We start from the raw sequence: 13,542 nt of genomic DNA, 5'->3' as shown, positions 1-13,542 counted from the left end.
TCATGCAAAATTAATTTTTGGAATAAAATGTTTGACATTTTTACTACGAGTAAATTAAAATGTGAGTAAATTAAATATTTTATAAAATCTTGTCTTCTATTTTGGCCAATTTTAAATCGCAAGAAATAATTTGTTGTTTTGAACGTAGACAAACAATCGCGTAAGAAAATTTTAACACAACATTTTTGACGTAAATAAATCTTAACAAACTTATTACAAAACCTTTGCTTAAAAAATAACATCATATGTCTTATTTTCAGGACATCATAGCCGTTACCGCAATATAAAGAAGTTCCATAGATTCGCTGCTTCTCGCAGTATTAACTTCTCACCTATTTACAATGGGGAAATTTACGTCCGTTCATTTCCGCAATCAAAGCTGAAATGATTTTTTCTAGAGCTGCAGCAAATTTGTAATTTGCGTAATAGGTCATTTTTTTCAAATGTTTCGAAACTAATAGTAATTGATGTTTTAGCATATTGTTTCACAACATTTCTCGATAATATATATGTATTATATATTTATTAGTTTTATTTTTATACCCTCCACCATAGGATGGGGGTATACTAATTTCGTCATTCTATTTGTAACTACTCGAAATATTAGTCTGAGACCGCATAATGTATATATATTCTTGATCGTCGTGACATTTTTTGTCGATCTAGCCATGTCCGTCCGTCCGTCTGTCTGTCGAAGGCACGCTAACTTTCGAAGGAGTAAAGCTAGCCGCTTGAAATTATGCACAAATAATTCTTATAAGTGTAGGTTGGTTGGGGAAATATACGTTTTATATAGCTGCCATATAAACCGATCTTGGGTCTTGACTTCTTGAGCCTCTAGAGTTCGCAACTATTTTCCGATTTGCTTGAAATTTTGTACGACGGATCCTCTCATGACCATCAGCATACGTGTTTATTATGGTCTGTATCGGTCTATTGCCTAATACAGCTCCCATATAAATTGATCTCTCTATTTCACTTCTTGAGTCAATAAAGGCGCCATTCTAATTCGAATTGGCTGACATTTTATACAGGTCTCCAACATATAATTTAATTGTGTCCGTACCTGATCTTACCTTGATATCGTTCTAATAGCAGACCAAATATTTTCTTTTATCCCTTTTTGCCTAAGAAGAGATGCCGGGAAAAGAAAAAAGCATAGCACGCTTTTACTTGTTAAATCTATTTAAATATTATGGCAATGGAATAGGGGCAAACTTTTTCATATCTTAAGTACACAAGAACTCTTCTCTAAAAAAAACTCGATCTGACCAAATGCGTTACTAACTCGATCTGACCAAATGCGTTACAATCGGATATTGTCCGTTGGCTAGTTTCCTAGATCGCTATTTTGTTTGGTACCACCATCAGTATGGTTTGTCAAAAATGGTATGTCTTCTGGGTTGAAACTATGCTCTTAAGAGTATTTTCTTTTTGTAGCGTAGTAAGAATGACATTACTCCACTTCATATATTTCTACTAAATAAGACATCCTAGCACTTGCACTTCAATGTAAGCATATTGCAGCCTACACTCTTTGCGGCGTGCCGTTCCGTTCATTAACACGTTTTGCGCCAAATTTATTCGGTTTTGAAATAATTCATAAAATCGGCTATTGTTCGGCTGCAGATAGTGGGGTAATCCTTATACATTACACCACCACCGTGGTACCGGGTATTATAACTTTGTGCATTTGTTAGCAACGCTTAAAAGGAGAAGAGCTGGATCCATTGGTAAGTATACCGATTGGCTTTGAATAACTTCCTGATTCGATTTAGCTATGTCCGTCTGTCTGTCTGCCCATGTATTTTTGTGACCAAGGTACAGGTCGCATTTATTGTCCGATTGGTATGAAATTTGGCACAAGCCTACTTTTTGCCCAAAACAACCGATTGAACACAATCGGTTCAGATTTAGATATAGATCCCATATACATAATTTATCCGATATGGTCTTTTAAGGGCGTAGAAGCCACAGTTTTGTTTCGATCTTCACAAAATTTAGCATGAGATGCTTTATTCAACGTCCTCATATGTAGGCAAAATTTCATAAAAATCGATTCAGATTTCGATATAGCTCCCATATATATTTTTTATCCGATACGGGGTTTTAAGGCTGTAGCAGCCACAATTTTGGCCCGATTTCTACAAATTTTAGCGTGAGTTTTTTATGTAATGCCCCAATGCGAGTGCAATATTTCATATAAATCGGTCTAGATTAAGATATAGCTCCCTTGGGCAAATTTGCCCAAGAACATTCCATTAAGGAACTGGGGCAAACTTCTTACAAATCAATGAGTTCCAACCGATTCCTTTTTAAGCTCAATGATAAGGGACCTCCTTTTTTATAGCCGCATAAGAATTGCGCCCTCTAGAGGCTCAAAAAATCAAAAGATATCTTATATAGGAGCTATATCAAGCTCTAAACCGATTTGAACTATACATACTTGGCATAGTTTTCGCAAGTCAAAATAAAAAACTTCGTGCAAAATTTCAGCTAAATTGTTTAATAATTGCGCACTCTAGAGGTTAAAGAAGTCAAGATCCGAGATCGGTTTATATGGCAACTTTATCAATTTTAAACCGATTTGAACCATAGTTGGTAATGATGTAGGAAGTCATAACAAAATACCTTATACAAAATTTGAGCTATATCGGATAAGAATTTAGAGGCTTAAGAAATCAAGATTCAAGATCGGTTTATATGGCAGTTAAATCAAAACATCGATCGATATGATCCATTTACAATCCCAACTGACCTACATTAATAGGAAGTATTTGTGCAAAATTTCAAGCGCCTAGCTTTATCCCTACGAAAGTAAGTGAGCCTTCCACAGACGGACGGACGACTTAGAATGTCCAGACGATCAAGAATATACATATATACTTTGTTGGGTCTCAGATGAATATTTTGATGTGTTTCAAACGGAATGACGAGACTAGTTTACCCCCCATTCCTATGGTATAAAAAGAAAAAAAGTAAGTGGTCTAGGCCGCAAGTTTTTGTACTGAAGTCTTAAGTGGATAATTATTTACAGTTGTCGCAACTATTATTGAAGGAATATCCAGTGCTAAACATTTTTTCTGATATTTATGCCATGGGTAAGCCGAAGATGCTTACCCATGTGCAACGTTGACATTAGATAAGCCGGGAAAAGTGGAAATTCGAAAAATAGACAAAATGATGACAAAGTGTTAGGTATCAACAGCGAGCATCGCCAATAATAAATTCAGCGCCATCTATTGGGGGATATAAATTATTTGAATAGCAAAGACAACCCGAATAAAGAAATAGAGCGCGAGAGGAACAGCAGAGAGTATTTAAAGTTGAGTATATGCTTTTCACTACTGTTTTGACAAGTTGTCTGACATGAACGCATAATATATATGTAGCTTAGTGAATGCAAAGAAGTGTAATTGAAAAGAAGGTTAAATTTAATTGGTGTAAAAAAGCCGCAGCGAATTGGGCCGGGTAACAAGTAAAACAAGTAAGAGTGATTTGTTAAGAGCTTGATAACTTTTTTTTTAAAAAAAACGCATAAAATTTGCAAAATCTCATCGGTTCTTTATTTGAAACGTTAGATTGGTCCATGACATTTACTTTTTGAAGATACTTTCATTTAAATGTTGACCGCGGCTGCGTCTTAGGTGGTCCATTCGGAAAGTCCAATTTTGGGCAACTTTTTCGAGCATTTCGGCCGGAATAGCCCGAATTTCTTCGGAAATGTTGTCTTCCAAAGCTGGAATAGTTGCTGGCTTATTTCTGTAGACTTTAGACTTGACGTAGCCCCACAAAAAATAGTCTAAAGGCGTCAAATCGCATGGTCTTGGTGGCCAACTTACCGGTCCATTTCTTGAGATGAATTGTTCTCCGAAGTTTTCCCTCAAAATGGCCATAGAATCGCGAGCTGTGTGGCATGTAGCGCCATCTTGTTGAAACCACATGTCAACCAAGTTCAGTTCTTCCATTTTTGGCAACAAAAAGTTTGTTAGCATCGAACGATAGCGATCGCCATTCACCGTAACGTTGCGTCCAACAGCATCTTTGAAAAAATACGGTCCAATGATTCCACCAGCGTAAAAACCACACCAAACAGTGCATTTTTCGGGATGCATGGGCAGTTCTTGAACCGCTTCTGGTTGCTCTTCACTCCAAATGCGGCAATTTTGCTTATTTACGTAGCCATTCAACCAGAAATGAGCCTCATCGCTGAACAAAATTTGTCGATAAAAAAGCGGATTTTCTGCCAACTTTTCTAGGGCCCATTCACTGAAAATTCGACGTTGTGGCAGATCGTTCGGCTTCAGTTCTTGCACGAGCTGTATTTTATACGGTTTTACACCAAGATCTTTGCGTAAAATCTTCCATGTGGTCGAATAACACAAACCCAATTGCTGCGAACGGCGACGAATCGACATTTCACGGTCTTCAGCAACACTCTCAGAAACAGACGCAATATTCTCTTCTGTACGCACTGTACGCATTCGTGTGGTTGGTTTAATGTCCAATAAAGTAAACTGAGTGCGAAACTTGGTCTCAATCGCATTAATTGTTTGCTCACTTGGTCGATTATGTAGACCATAAATCGGACGTAAAGCGCGAAACACATTTCGAACCGAACACTGATTTTGGTAATAAAATTCAATGATTTGCAAGCGTTGCTCGTTAGTAAGTCTATTCATGATGAAATGTCAAAGCATACTGAGCATCTTTCTCTTTGACACCATGTCTGAAATCCCACGTGATCTGTCAAATACTAATGCCACCCTTTATAACAAGGTTTGCCGTACCGAATATCAAAATCAATCTATTATATAAAAATGAAGTTGTTGCGCTTTGTTTGTTAGTTTGTTTGTCTATTCCGTGTAGACTCAAAAACGGCTGAATCGATTTTCATGAAACTTTCACAGATGGTAGAGTTTGGACCCACGGTGAAAATAGGGTACTTCATTTTTTGACCCTGCCCCTTACCTTAATTTTCAAAAACGCCAGATCTCGGAGACGCGTGCACCGATTTAAGCGAAATTTTGTATGCCACCTTATGTTACCCCAAGAACACAAAATTGGCAAAATATTTTGAGGTCAAATAACCTGGGGGACGCCCCATCCCAAAACCTACCCGGGCGGACATGTTTACCCATTGCGACAATATGGGTATCAAATGAAAGGTATTTAAGAGTAGAGTACGAACTTGGTATACAAACTTCGCCTAAAATGTTAGGGGGGTCCCCAACCCCAAAAAACCCGCCAAAGGCATTTAAAAATAGAGTACACATATAAATGCTACAATATGGGTATCAAACGAAAGGTATTTAAGAGTAGAGTGCGAACTTGATATAGAAATTTCGCTCAAAGTATTCGGGGGTCCCCCACATCCGAAAATACCCCCAAAACAGGACTCTTAACAATATGGACATTAAAAGTAGAGTAAAAATCTGATACAAAAATATATTACTTTGTATCTGAGACGCCTCCCCACAGCCCAAAACTCGCAAGCAGGGTTTATTTACCAATTGGGACAATATGTACATCAAATCAAAGGTGTTTGGAAGGTCAGTGCACACCTGTTATAAGAATTTGGTCCAAGGTGCCTACGGGGCCTCCCCGGCGTGAATGTCCGACGTCTGGGACCGACCCACCCACGAAATACCCTTCAATAGGACGTGTAGTTCGAGCGGGTTATTATATGAATTAAAAGAAAGTTCTATGTCAGCAGAGTTCGAATCTAATGTTGATATAAGGATTCAAGAATCTGGACCACGTCCTGCCGTTCAGCAGGATATGTATATCGCGACAATAAAGGAATCAAATAAATTGTATTTTGGGTCTTAGAGTCGGGGCGAGCGATCCTCACCTTCCAATAAAAACAACACCAAACTGTCATAAAGGACGGCCGAGAATATATTGTACTCAAATGAATGGATGCGTCAGAGGGCAATCCACCTCCCCCAATTCAGTGTCCGCCCCCTAAACTCCCTTCAAACCGGCCATGTTTGCCTACTATATCAATAAGGGGCACAAATAATAGGTATTTGATAGAAGAAAACGAATTTTGAGGCCAAGTGTTTGGGGGTAGTCTCACCCCATAAACTCCCCCTAAATCAATAACAGTTGGGGCTAAAAAAAAAAGAAATTTGAGAGTGGATCACGATGCTGATATTTCTTCAGGGCTACGTGTGTGGATGGCCGCCCCACCCTACATACCCCTCAAACTGTACATATTTGTGGATTATGACCAAAAGGGGCTCAAATCTGGTATATGTTTTATGGTCAAGTGTTTCAGAAAAGTCTCACCTCATAAACTTTCCCTAAACCAACTATAGCGATATGTAGCTTAAATGTGGTGTTTGAATCTAATATCCATTTTCGGGGAAAAGGGTTTGGCAACTGTTATCCACCACCAAAACCAAGAGAATGAAGTAGATCAAACATCCAAACTTTAATGGGCGCACCCAGTGGGGTGATTTAAGCGAAATTTGGTATCCTTATATAGGGTGGGATATCTATGAGTGTCCGCCACCACTAAATGGAAATATAAACCATGTGGAAATATAACCACATGTGGTTTAAATGAAAGGTATTTGAGACTAGATCACGAATCTGATATATGGGCGTCCACTTCAACCCCAAAAATACGCCCATACCGGATATATTTACCTACCACAGTAATATAAGCCTCAAATGAGAGGTATTTGGGAGTAAAGCTCGAAAATAATATATATACATGGGGGCAAAATATCTGAAAGGCCGTACTCCTCCCCAAAACAGGACTTATTTCCTGCCAGTGTCTGTATAGGGCTCAGATAAAATAAGAGAGTAAAAGAAGGCGCTGCATAGCGGGCCCTGTCCAACTAGTCTGTGTTTAAAAATCAATCTGTGTTTGTTTCTTTGTTCCGTATGGACTCAAAAACGGCTGAACTGATTACCTTGAAATTTTCACAGATTGTGTAGGTTAGTCTGGAAGGTAACGTAGGCTATATATTTTCTTTGGGAACGCGGGCGGGCTCTCCCCCCTTTCCCCAAAAGTACTACCCAAAAATAGAAGTGGACCGATCGGGACAATATGGGATTCAAACGAAAGGTAATTAGGTGTAGAATTCGAATTTCCTATTAAAGACCCCTAAAATAGGTTAATTGGACGATCATGAAAATTTTTCTCGAAATTTTCACAGATTCTCACAGGTTAGCCTGGAAGGAAACATTTTACAATATCTTTTCCAATTTTGTTCTATTTGTAATAGAAACAGATTACACTAAGGTCTGCAGCCGGATAATATCCGATTGTATGAAATATTTCAAAGCCAAATAAATTTAGCGAAAAACAAGTGAAAAAATGTGTATATAAATGCGAAACTTAAAATTTATGCTCTTAAAATAAATGTAAAACATGCAATAATAAAGAAGACTTCATTTTTTATTCAAATTTAATTGATCAGTTTAAATCTATCTATGTATCTGCCGTACTTAAGCTCCAACAAAAGTTCCTTGAAATAATGGAACCGTGTCTGCATTCATGATCACATAGTAAAATGGATGATCCGCCCTGAAAATCATGGCGCGTGTACGGGTCATAATACCAGCACCTGAAAGGTAGAGAAAAGTAATAAAGCATGGAAATATAATTTAAAGTTGCCAATATGATATACATACGTGTAATGCCAGCAGCAGTGGTTCCCCATTCGTTTACATCTATTATGGCTTTATGGACAACATCAGAAACCTGTAGAGGTTCGTGTTGTTGCAGCATTTTGCCCAAATTTGCTTGAGAAAACATTTGTTTCATACCCATCTAGAAAGCAAATAGATGAAAATTTGTTTTTATATAAAGAAATTTGAAGAACTGTTAGTGTCCGATTGAAGCGGTGAAGGAGCTTCCCATGATAATCACTGATGATGGCGACTAAAAAATTCAGATTTTGGGAAATATTTCTGAGCATATCGCATGATGCCAGGATTTGAGAACTCTCTTGTCATGTCAATTATCGGCCTTATTTACAAAACTTAATGACGATTTCAAATAGGTTTATTTGAGAGATTTTCTTTATAAATAGAAATGTCAAATAAACCTATTTCAAGGCTTAACTAAGTTTTTTGAATGAAAAGGGGTGTTTCGGGGGTTGGGGTGATCCCCCAAACACCAGGTTCCACATTTGAGTATCAAATTCGTATTCTACTCGCAAATGCCTTTCATTTGAGTCCCATATTGTCGCGATTGATCTATAAATATTTTTGGTTGGTTGTGGGGGTGGGGCGGCCCCCCTAGGTATCCCATCCAAAATTTGGATACCAAATTTTTGGTTTTAGGTTATTAAAATAGAGCACACAAAATGTCGTTTATATCGCACCACCCATCTCCGAGATCTGACGTTTCTGAAAATTAGGGTAAGGCGAGGGTCCGTCCCCCCCCCCCCCCCCCCCCCCCCCCCTTCAGATATCAAAAAATGTAGTACCCCATTTTCACCATGGTATCACTATGCCGTTGTTGAGTCTATAAGGCACACACAAACTGACTGATTTTTATATATAAGAAGAATATACGCAGTGTTTTATAGATATTTGGTGCTGCGAGACGTCTGTAGTTCCCTTTATTTGCTCTGAGTTATTTTTCGTTGACTCTCCGTTGTGTAGGAGTGACAGCAAGAGCGGTTCAGCCTTGGGAACTTCAATATCATTACAGACGGATCGAAGATGGATACTGGGACCGGTTTTGGAATGCACTGCGCGAAACTACGATTGGATGTCTCTTATCGGATGTGGGACGATTGCAGTATCTTCCAGGCGGAGGTCTTTGCGATTGTCAGGGCAGCGGAGATTGTGTTGTCAAGGAACATGAACCGTTCGGATATTTGCATAATTTGCGATAGTCAGGCAGCGCTCTAGGCTCTTATAGGTGCGAGCATAAAAGCGCTGTATCAATGTCGTCTTTTCCTGGAGCAACTACATTGGCACCACAGGATGAACCTGTATTGGATCCCTGGTCACTAGGATGTGACATGTAACGGGAAGGCGGATTTGCTTGCGAAAGAGGGTGCGAATCTTCCCATGATATCGATAAAGGATATTCACACGCCCTTCTTTCACATATTTATTACGGGCTGGGGCTGTGTTATCATACGAAACAACTATGAGACGAACGCTCCAGCCGTAACATGAATGCGCTTTTATCGATAGAAAGGATACATCTAGGAACAGCCATAGGAATTCTAATAGGGCACAATGAGCTGAGCACACACATGTCTCGCATAGGCATTAGGAATGATGATATCTGTCGCTGGTGTCATGGAACCTACGCCGCGGAACATAGTTATCATTTTCTTTGCCAATGTCTGGCCTTAAGTCATTGAAGGAATTGGAGGTGTCAAGAGGACTGAATCCGGGAAGATTGAAGTCTTTTGGCCTGTCATTAAAGTGGTACGAGAGGGTACAGTGAACAATTGTGAAGCAATCAGTGACGACTCCAGTTAATTTACCCAGATCGAAGGCTATTGAAGAATTACTCTGGTGACGGTATTCTGCAAGACTGTTATTAAATGTTCTATCATCAAAGTCGTCAATCAGTGAGTCGGTAGTTAATTTACCCAGATAGAACAGAGAATGGCTATTGAGGAATCACAATAGGCTGCATTTGGCCTTAGCGGATACTAAGATATCTAATGTCGGGTGTCATCCTCATCCAACCTTACCTAACCTAGAAGATATGGGCAAATCAATTTTTTTTTGCGATTTCAGAAACTGATATACGGAAAAATATCTTTTGCCATCATAAACAAAGGCTATATAATTTTTTGATATCGGGAGGGGAACGGACCCTTCCCCTTACCACAAAAGTACTACCCAAAAATGAAAGTGGACCGATCGGGACAATATGGGATTCAAATAAAAGGTATTCAAGAGTAGTTCGGTCCAAGTACCTGGGGGGCCTCCCCAACCCCAAAACCCCTTAAAATAGGTATATTGGACGATCATGACAATATGGGACTCAAATGAAAGGTATTCGGGAGTAGATTACGAATATGGTCAGGAAGTAGGAATAGGTTTTATAATTTACTGAGAACGGAAAGGGGCGGACCCTCCACCGTTACCCCAAAAACACCACCCAAAATCAAAAGTGGACCGATAAGGACAATATGGGTATCAAATAAAATGTATGTATAGATAACGAATCTGGCACACAAATTCATGTCGAAGTCATCCCAACCACACAAAAACGCGCAAAATGGGCACAGTAGCCAATCACGGATATATGGGACTCGGTTTGTTTGTTCCGTTTAGACCGAAAAACGGCAAAACCGATTTTCTCGAAAATTTTGCATATTGTGTAGGTTGGTCTGGAAGGAAACATAGGCTATATATAACTTTTCGGTATCGGAAGGGGGACGACCCTGCCCCCTATGGCAAAAACACAACCCAAAATCGAAAGTGGATCGATCAGGACAATATAGGTATCAAATGAAAGGTATTGGAAAGTAGAATACGAATATGGTATTAAAATTTGAGTCTAAGTACCCATTGGGGCGCCCCAACCACATAACTCCCCCAAACAGACATATTAGACGTTCATTTCAATATGGGGCTCAAATGAAAGGTATTCGGCAGTAGATTTTGAATCTGGCATACAAAATCAGATCGAACTATAGGGGGTCACGCCACTCCTCAAAAACGCCATTAGACCCATTATGACTATATGATACTTGGCTAAACCGATTTTCTTAAAATTTTCATAGGTTATGTACGTTTGTCTGGTAGGTAACATAGGCTATATAATTTTTAAATATCGGGTGGAGGCCGACTCTCCCCCTTACCCCAAAAATGCCACCCATATCCGAAAGTAGTCCGATGGGCATAATAAGGGTATCAAATGAAAGGTATTGGAGACCATACAACGAATATGGTATTAAAATTTGGGTTCAAGCACCCAGCGCGCCCCCCAACACCAAAACTCCTCTAAACAGATATATTCGAAGTTCATGTCAATATGGGACTCAAATGAAAAGTATTAGGCAGTAGAACACAAATGTGGCATGAAACATTAGGTCCAAGTAATGGGAGGTCGCTCACCCCCAAAAACCCCCAAATGAGCATATAAGCCGACCATGGCTATATGGGACTCAAGTGAAAGGTATTAGAGAGAAGATTACGAATATGACATTAAAATTTCAAATCTAGATGGCGCTTTTCCTCCTAAAGATACGTCAAATGGGTTATGAAAGGTATTTGAGAGTAGAAAACGAATTTGATATCCAATTTTGGAAGGTGTTTTGGGGCTGGGGCGCCCATCGACACTTTTTATTGAAAATAGATAACAAATTCGTTCTTTATTTCCAACGGAAATTAAGTTCAGTTTATGGGGCTCAAAGTTGAAAACGAATTTGATATCCAATTTTGGAGCCAAGTGTTTTGGGGTACGCCCTAAGCACCCCCATAAACTGAACTTCATTTCCTTTGGGAATAAAGATCGAATTTGTTATCTATTATCAGTAAAAAGTGCCGGTGGCTACCCCAGCCCCAAACCACCCTCCAAACGGTTCATATTTACCGGCCATGGCAATATGGGTCTCAAATTAAAGGGATTTTGAAAGTGCAACACGAATTTGATATCCATATTCGAGTCGAAATGTTTGAGATGCCATCGCTACCCTAATGAGAGCATTACCCGAAGGAAGAACTTTACCACCATCAATCGAGGAGGGGCAAATTCTTACACATCAATGAGTGCTTTCCGATTCAAGTTTAAACTCAATGATAAGGGACCTATTTTTATAGCCGAGTCCGAACGGCGTCCCGCAGTGCGACACCTCTTTGGGGAAAATTTTTTAAATGACCATGCATGGCATTGTACCTCGCAAATGTCGCCAACATTTAGAGGGGATAAACACCGCTTTGTACGATGTTCTCGCCAGGATTCGAACGCGTTCAGCGTCATAGGCTACAATGGCACGAATTTGATATTCGCATTCAGGGCAAAAGATATTTGTGAGTTAAAGCGGATCGGCCCCGGTTCGGCAGGTATATCATATATATCATCAATAATCCATAACACTTACCTTTATCAGTGCTGCATTAAGATTTACAGTGAACTCAACCTTAAACTTTGGCAAATAAAGACGTGTTCCGCGAGCTCTATTGAGTTTTTCCGATAACAAAGTGAGCGACATGGTTTCAAGTTTCGCCTCCATAGCAGCCAAACCATTGCGAGCATTTGGTAATATAATCACCATTGAAAGATCTGAGTCTTTGTAGGGCAGACGTACAGCTGTGGCATCGAGTTCTTCGATTTTCGAGTAATCTATCATTCCGGCTCTATACATCATTTGAACTTTAATGCTCTGGTCCTCATCAACAAAGAATTCCTCTTCCTTGGTATTTTTGGCATCAAAAGGTTTCTCCCAATCACCCTTAAAGTAAATGGCACTCAAAAGCATAAGACGTGTATCGCTGGACAAATCCATGGGCTCCACCAGCTCTTCAATGGCATCGTCGGTTTTCGATGCTACCCAAGAATTTATGGTTTTGGCAGCCTCTTCACTTTTCTCAAAATCCATGGACTCAGCAGATGAATAGAACTTTTGGCTCAAAATTTCCTTGTATTCATTCTGGAGGCTGAAGTCTTTCATGACATAAACCTTATTGGCAATTTTCAATATTTTTCCATCCTCATATTGACCTAATAAGGCATTATAATTTTTGGCAATACCATCAATGGATTGGCCAGTGAAATTTAAACCTTGATCCATTTCAACAGCGGTTGGTCCATCAGCTCCCATACGCACCATAGCCAGACATGTTTGAATGGAAAAAGGTGAGAATATCAGATTCTCTTTGCCATTTGTTTGATATAATTGATGGAATAGATTTTGGCTAAAGCTGTTCAAGCTTGCATGGAATTTTGGATCATTGATGGCTGATTTGGCTGCATTGGCAAAAAGGAGTAAAGCCAATACATTCCAAAACGTGGATATTCTGTCTGATGGTGGATTTTGAGAAAATTTTAATTAAAACAAAAAAACATGAAATTTAATTATGTTCACTTTTTCTTTATTTTAATTTTTTTTGGTAATTTTTACACTTCTGTTTCTTTTCTTTTCATAAGTATTTAAGTATTTTTCTCACCATTCAATTTCATTTCCTAATATACCAAGTTCCTCTTCACTCAAAATTGCGTTGATATACTAAATTCTATGAACATCAAATTGTTTCAAAGTTGTCTTGAATTCGAAATTGGCTGCGGTTATCATTTGTTTTATTGCATATTGAAATGCGGGTTTGTTTTTTTTTCAGTCCCGACCTTGACCTCAAAGCCCCTGGATTAGCTTATAAATCTGAGACAAATATACTATGCAGTTGACAGATAAGAAACGGAACGTTTTTCATTGTGTTTCATACAGCATTTCTAAAGCGGTGTAAATACTTATGGTGAGTCATGACAAGTGCTGCCGTTTTTGGTATGTTCCTACCAAAATTGGTAGGTAGGTTTTTCCAATATATTGGGTTGCCCAAAAAGTAATTGCGGATTTTTCATATAGTCGGCGTTGACAAATTTTT

At 39.0% G+C, this 13,542-nt stretch overlaps 1 protein-coding gene across 1 annotated transcript; it reads right to left on the bottom strand.

The window, feature by feature from the left end:
- Positions 1-7,396: 7,396 nt before the first annotated feature.
- Positions 7,397-13,209, bottom strand: LOC106088579 (serine protease inhibitor 42Dd). Its single transcript, XM_013254161.2, has 4 exons — positions 13,111-13,209; positions 12,045-12,964; positions 7,651-7,789; positions 7,397-7,583 (listed from the first exon to the last, which is right to left on the bottom strand). Exons 1-4 carry the CDS (start codon positions 13,121-13,123, stop codon positions 7,465-7,467), a joined length of 1,191 nt encoding a protein of 396 aa, XP_013109615.2. The 5' UTR covers positions 13,124-13,209; the 3' UTR covers positions 7,397-7,464.
- Positions 13,210-13,542: the final 333 nt, after the last annotated feature.

Source organism: Stomoxys calcitrans, chromosome 5 (genome assembly GCF_963082655.1).
Source record: "Stomoxys calcitrans chromosome 5, idStoCalc2.1, whole genome shotgun sequence".
NCBI classification, from domain to species: Eukaryota; Metazoa; Arthropoda; class Insecta; order Diptera; family Muscidae; genus Stomoxys; species Stomoxys calcitrans.
The sequence above is the reverse complement of the archived record's forward strand: the minus strand, read 5'-3'. Positions and strand labels throughout refer to the sequence as shown.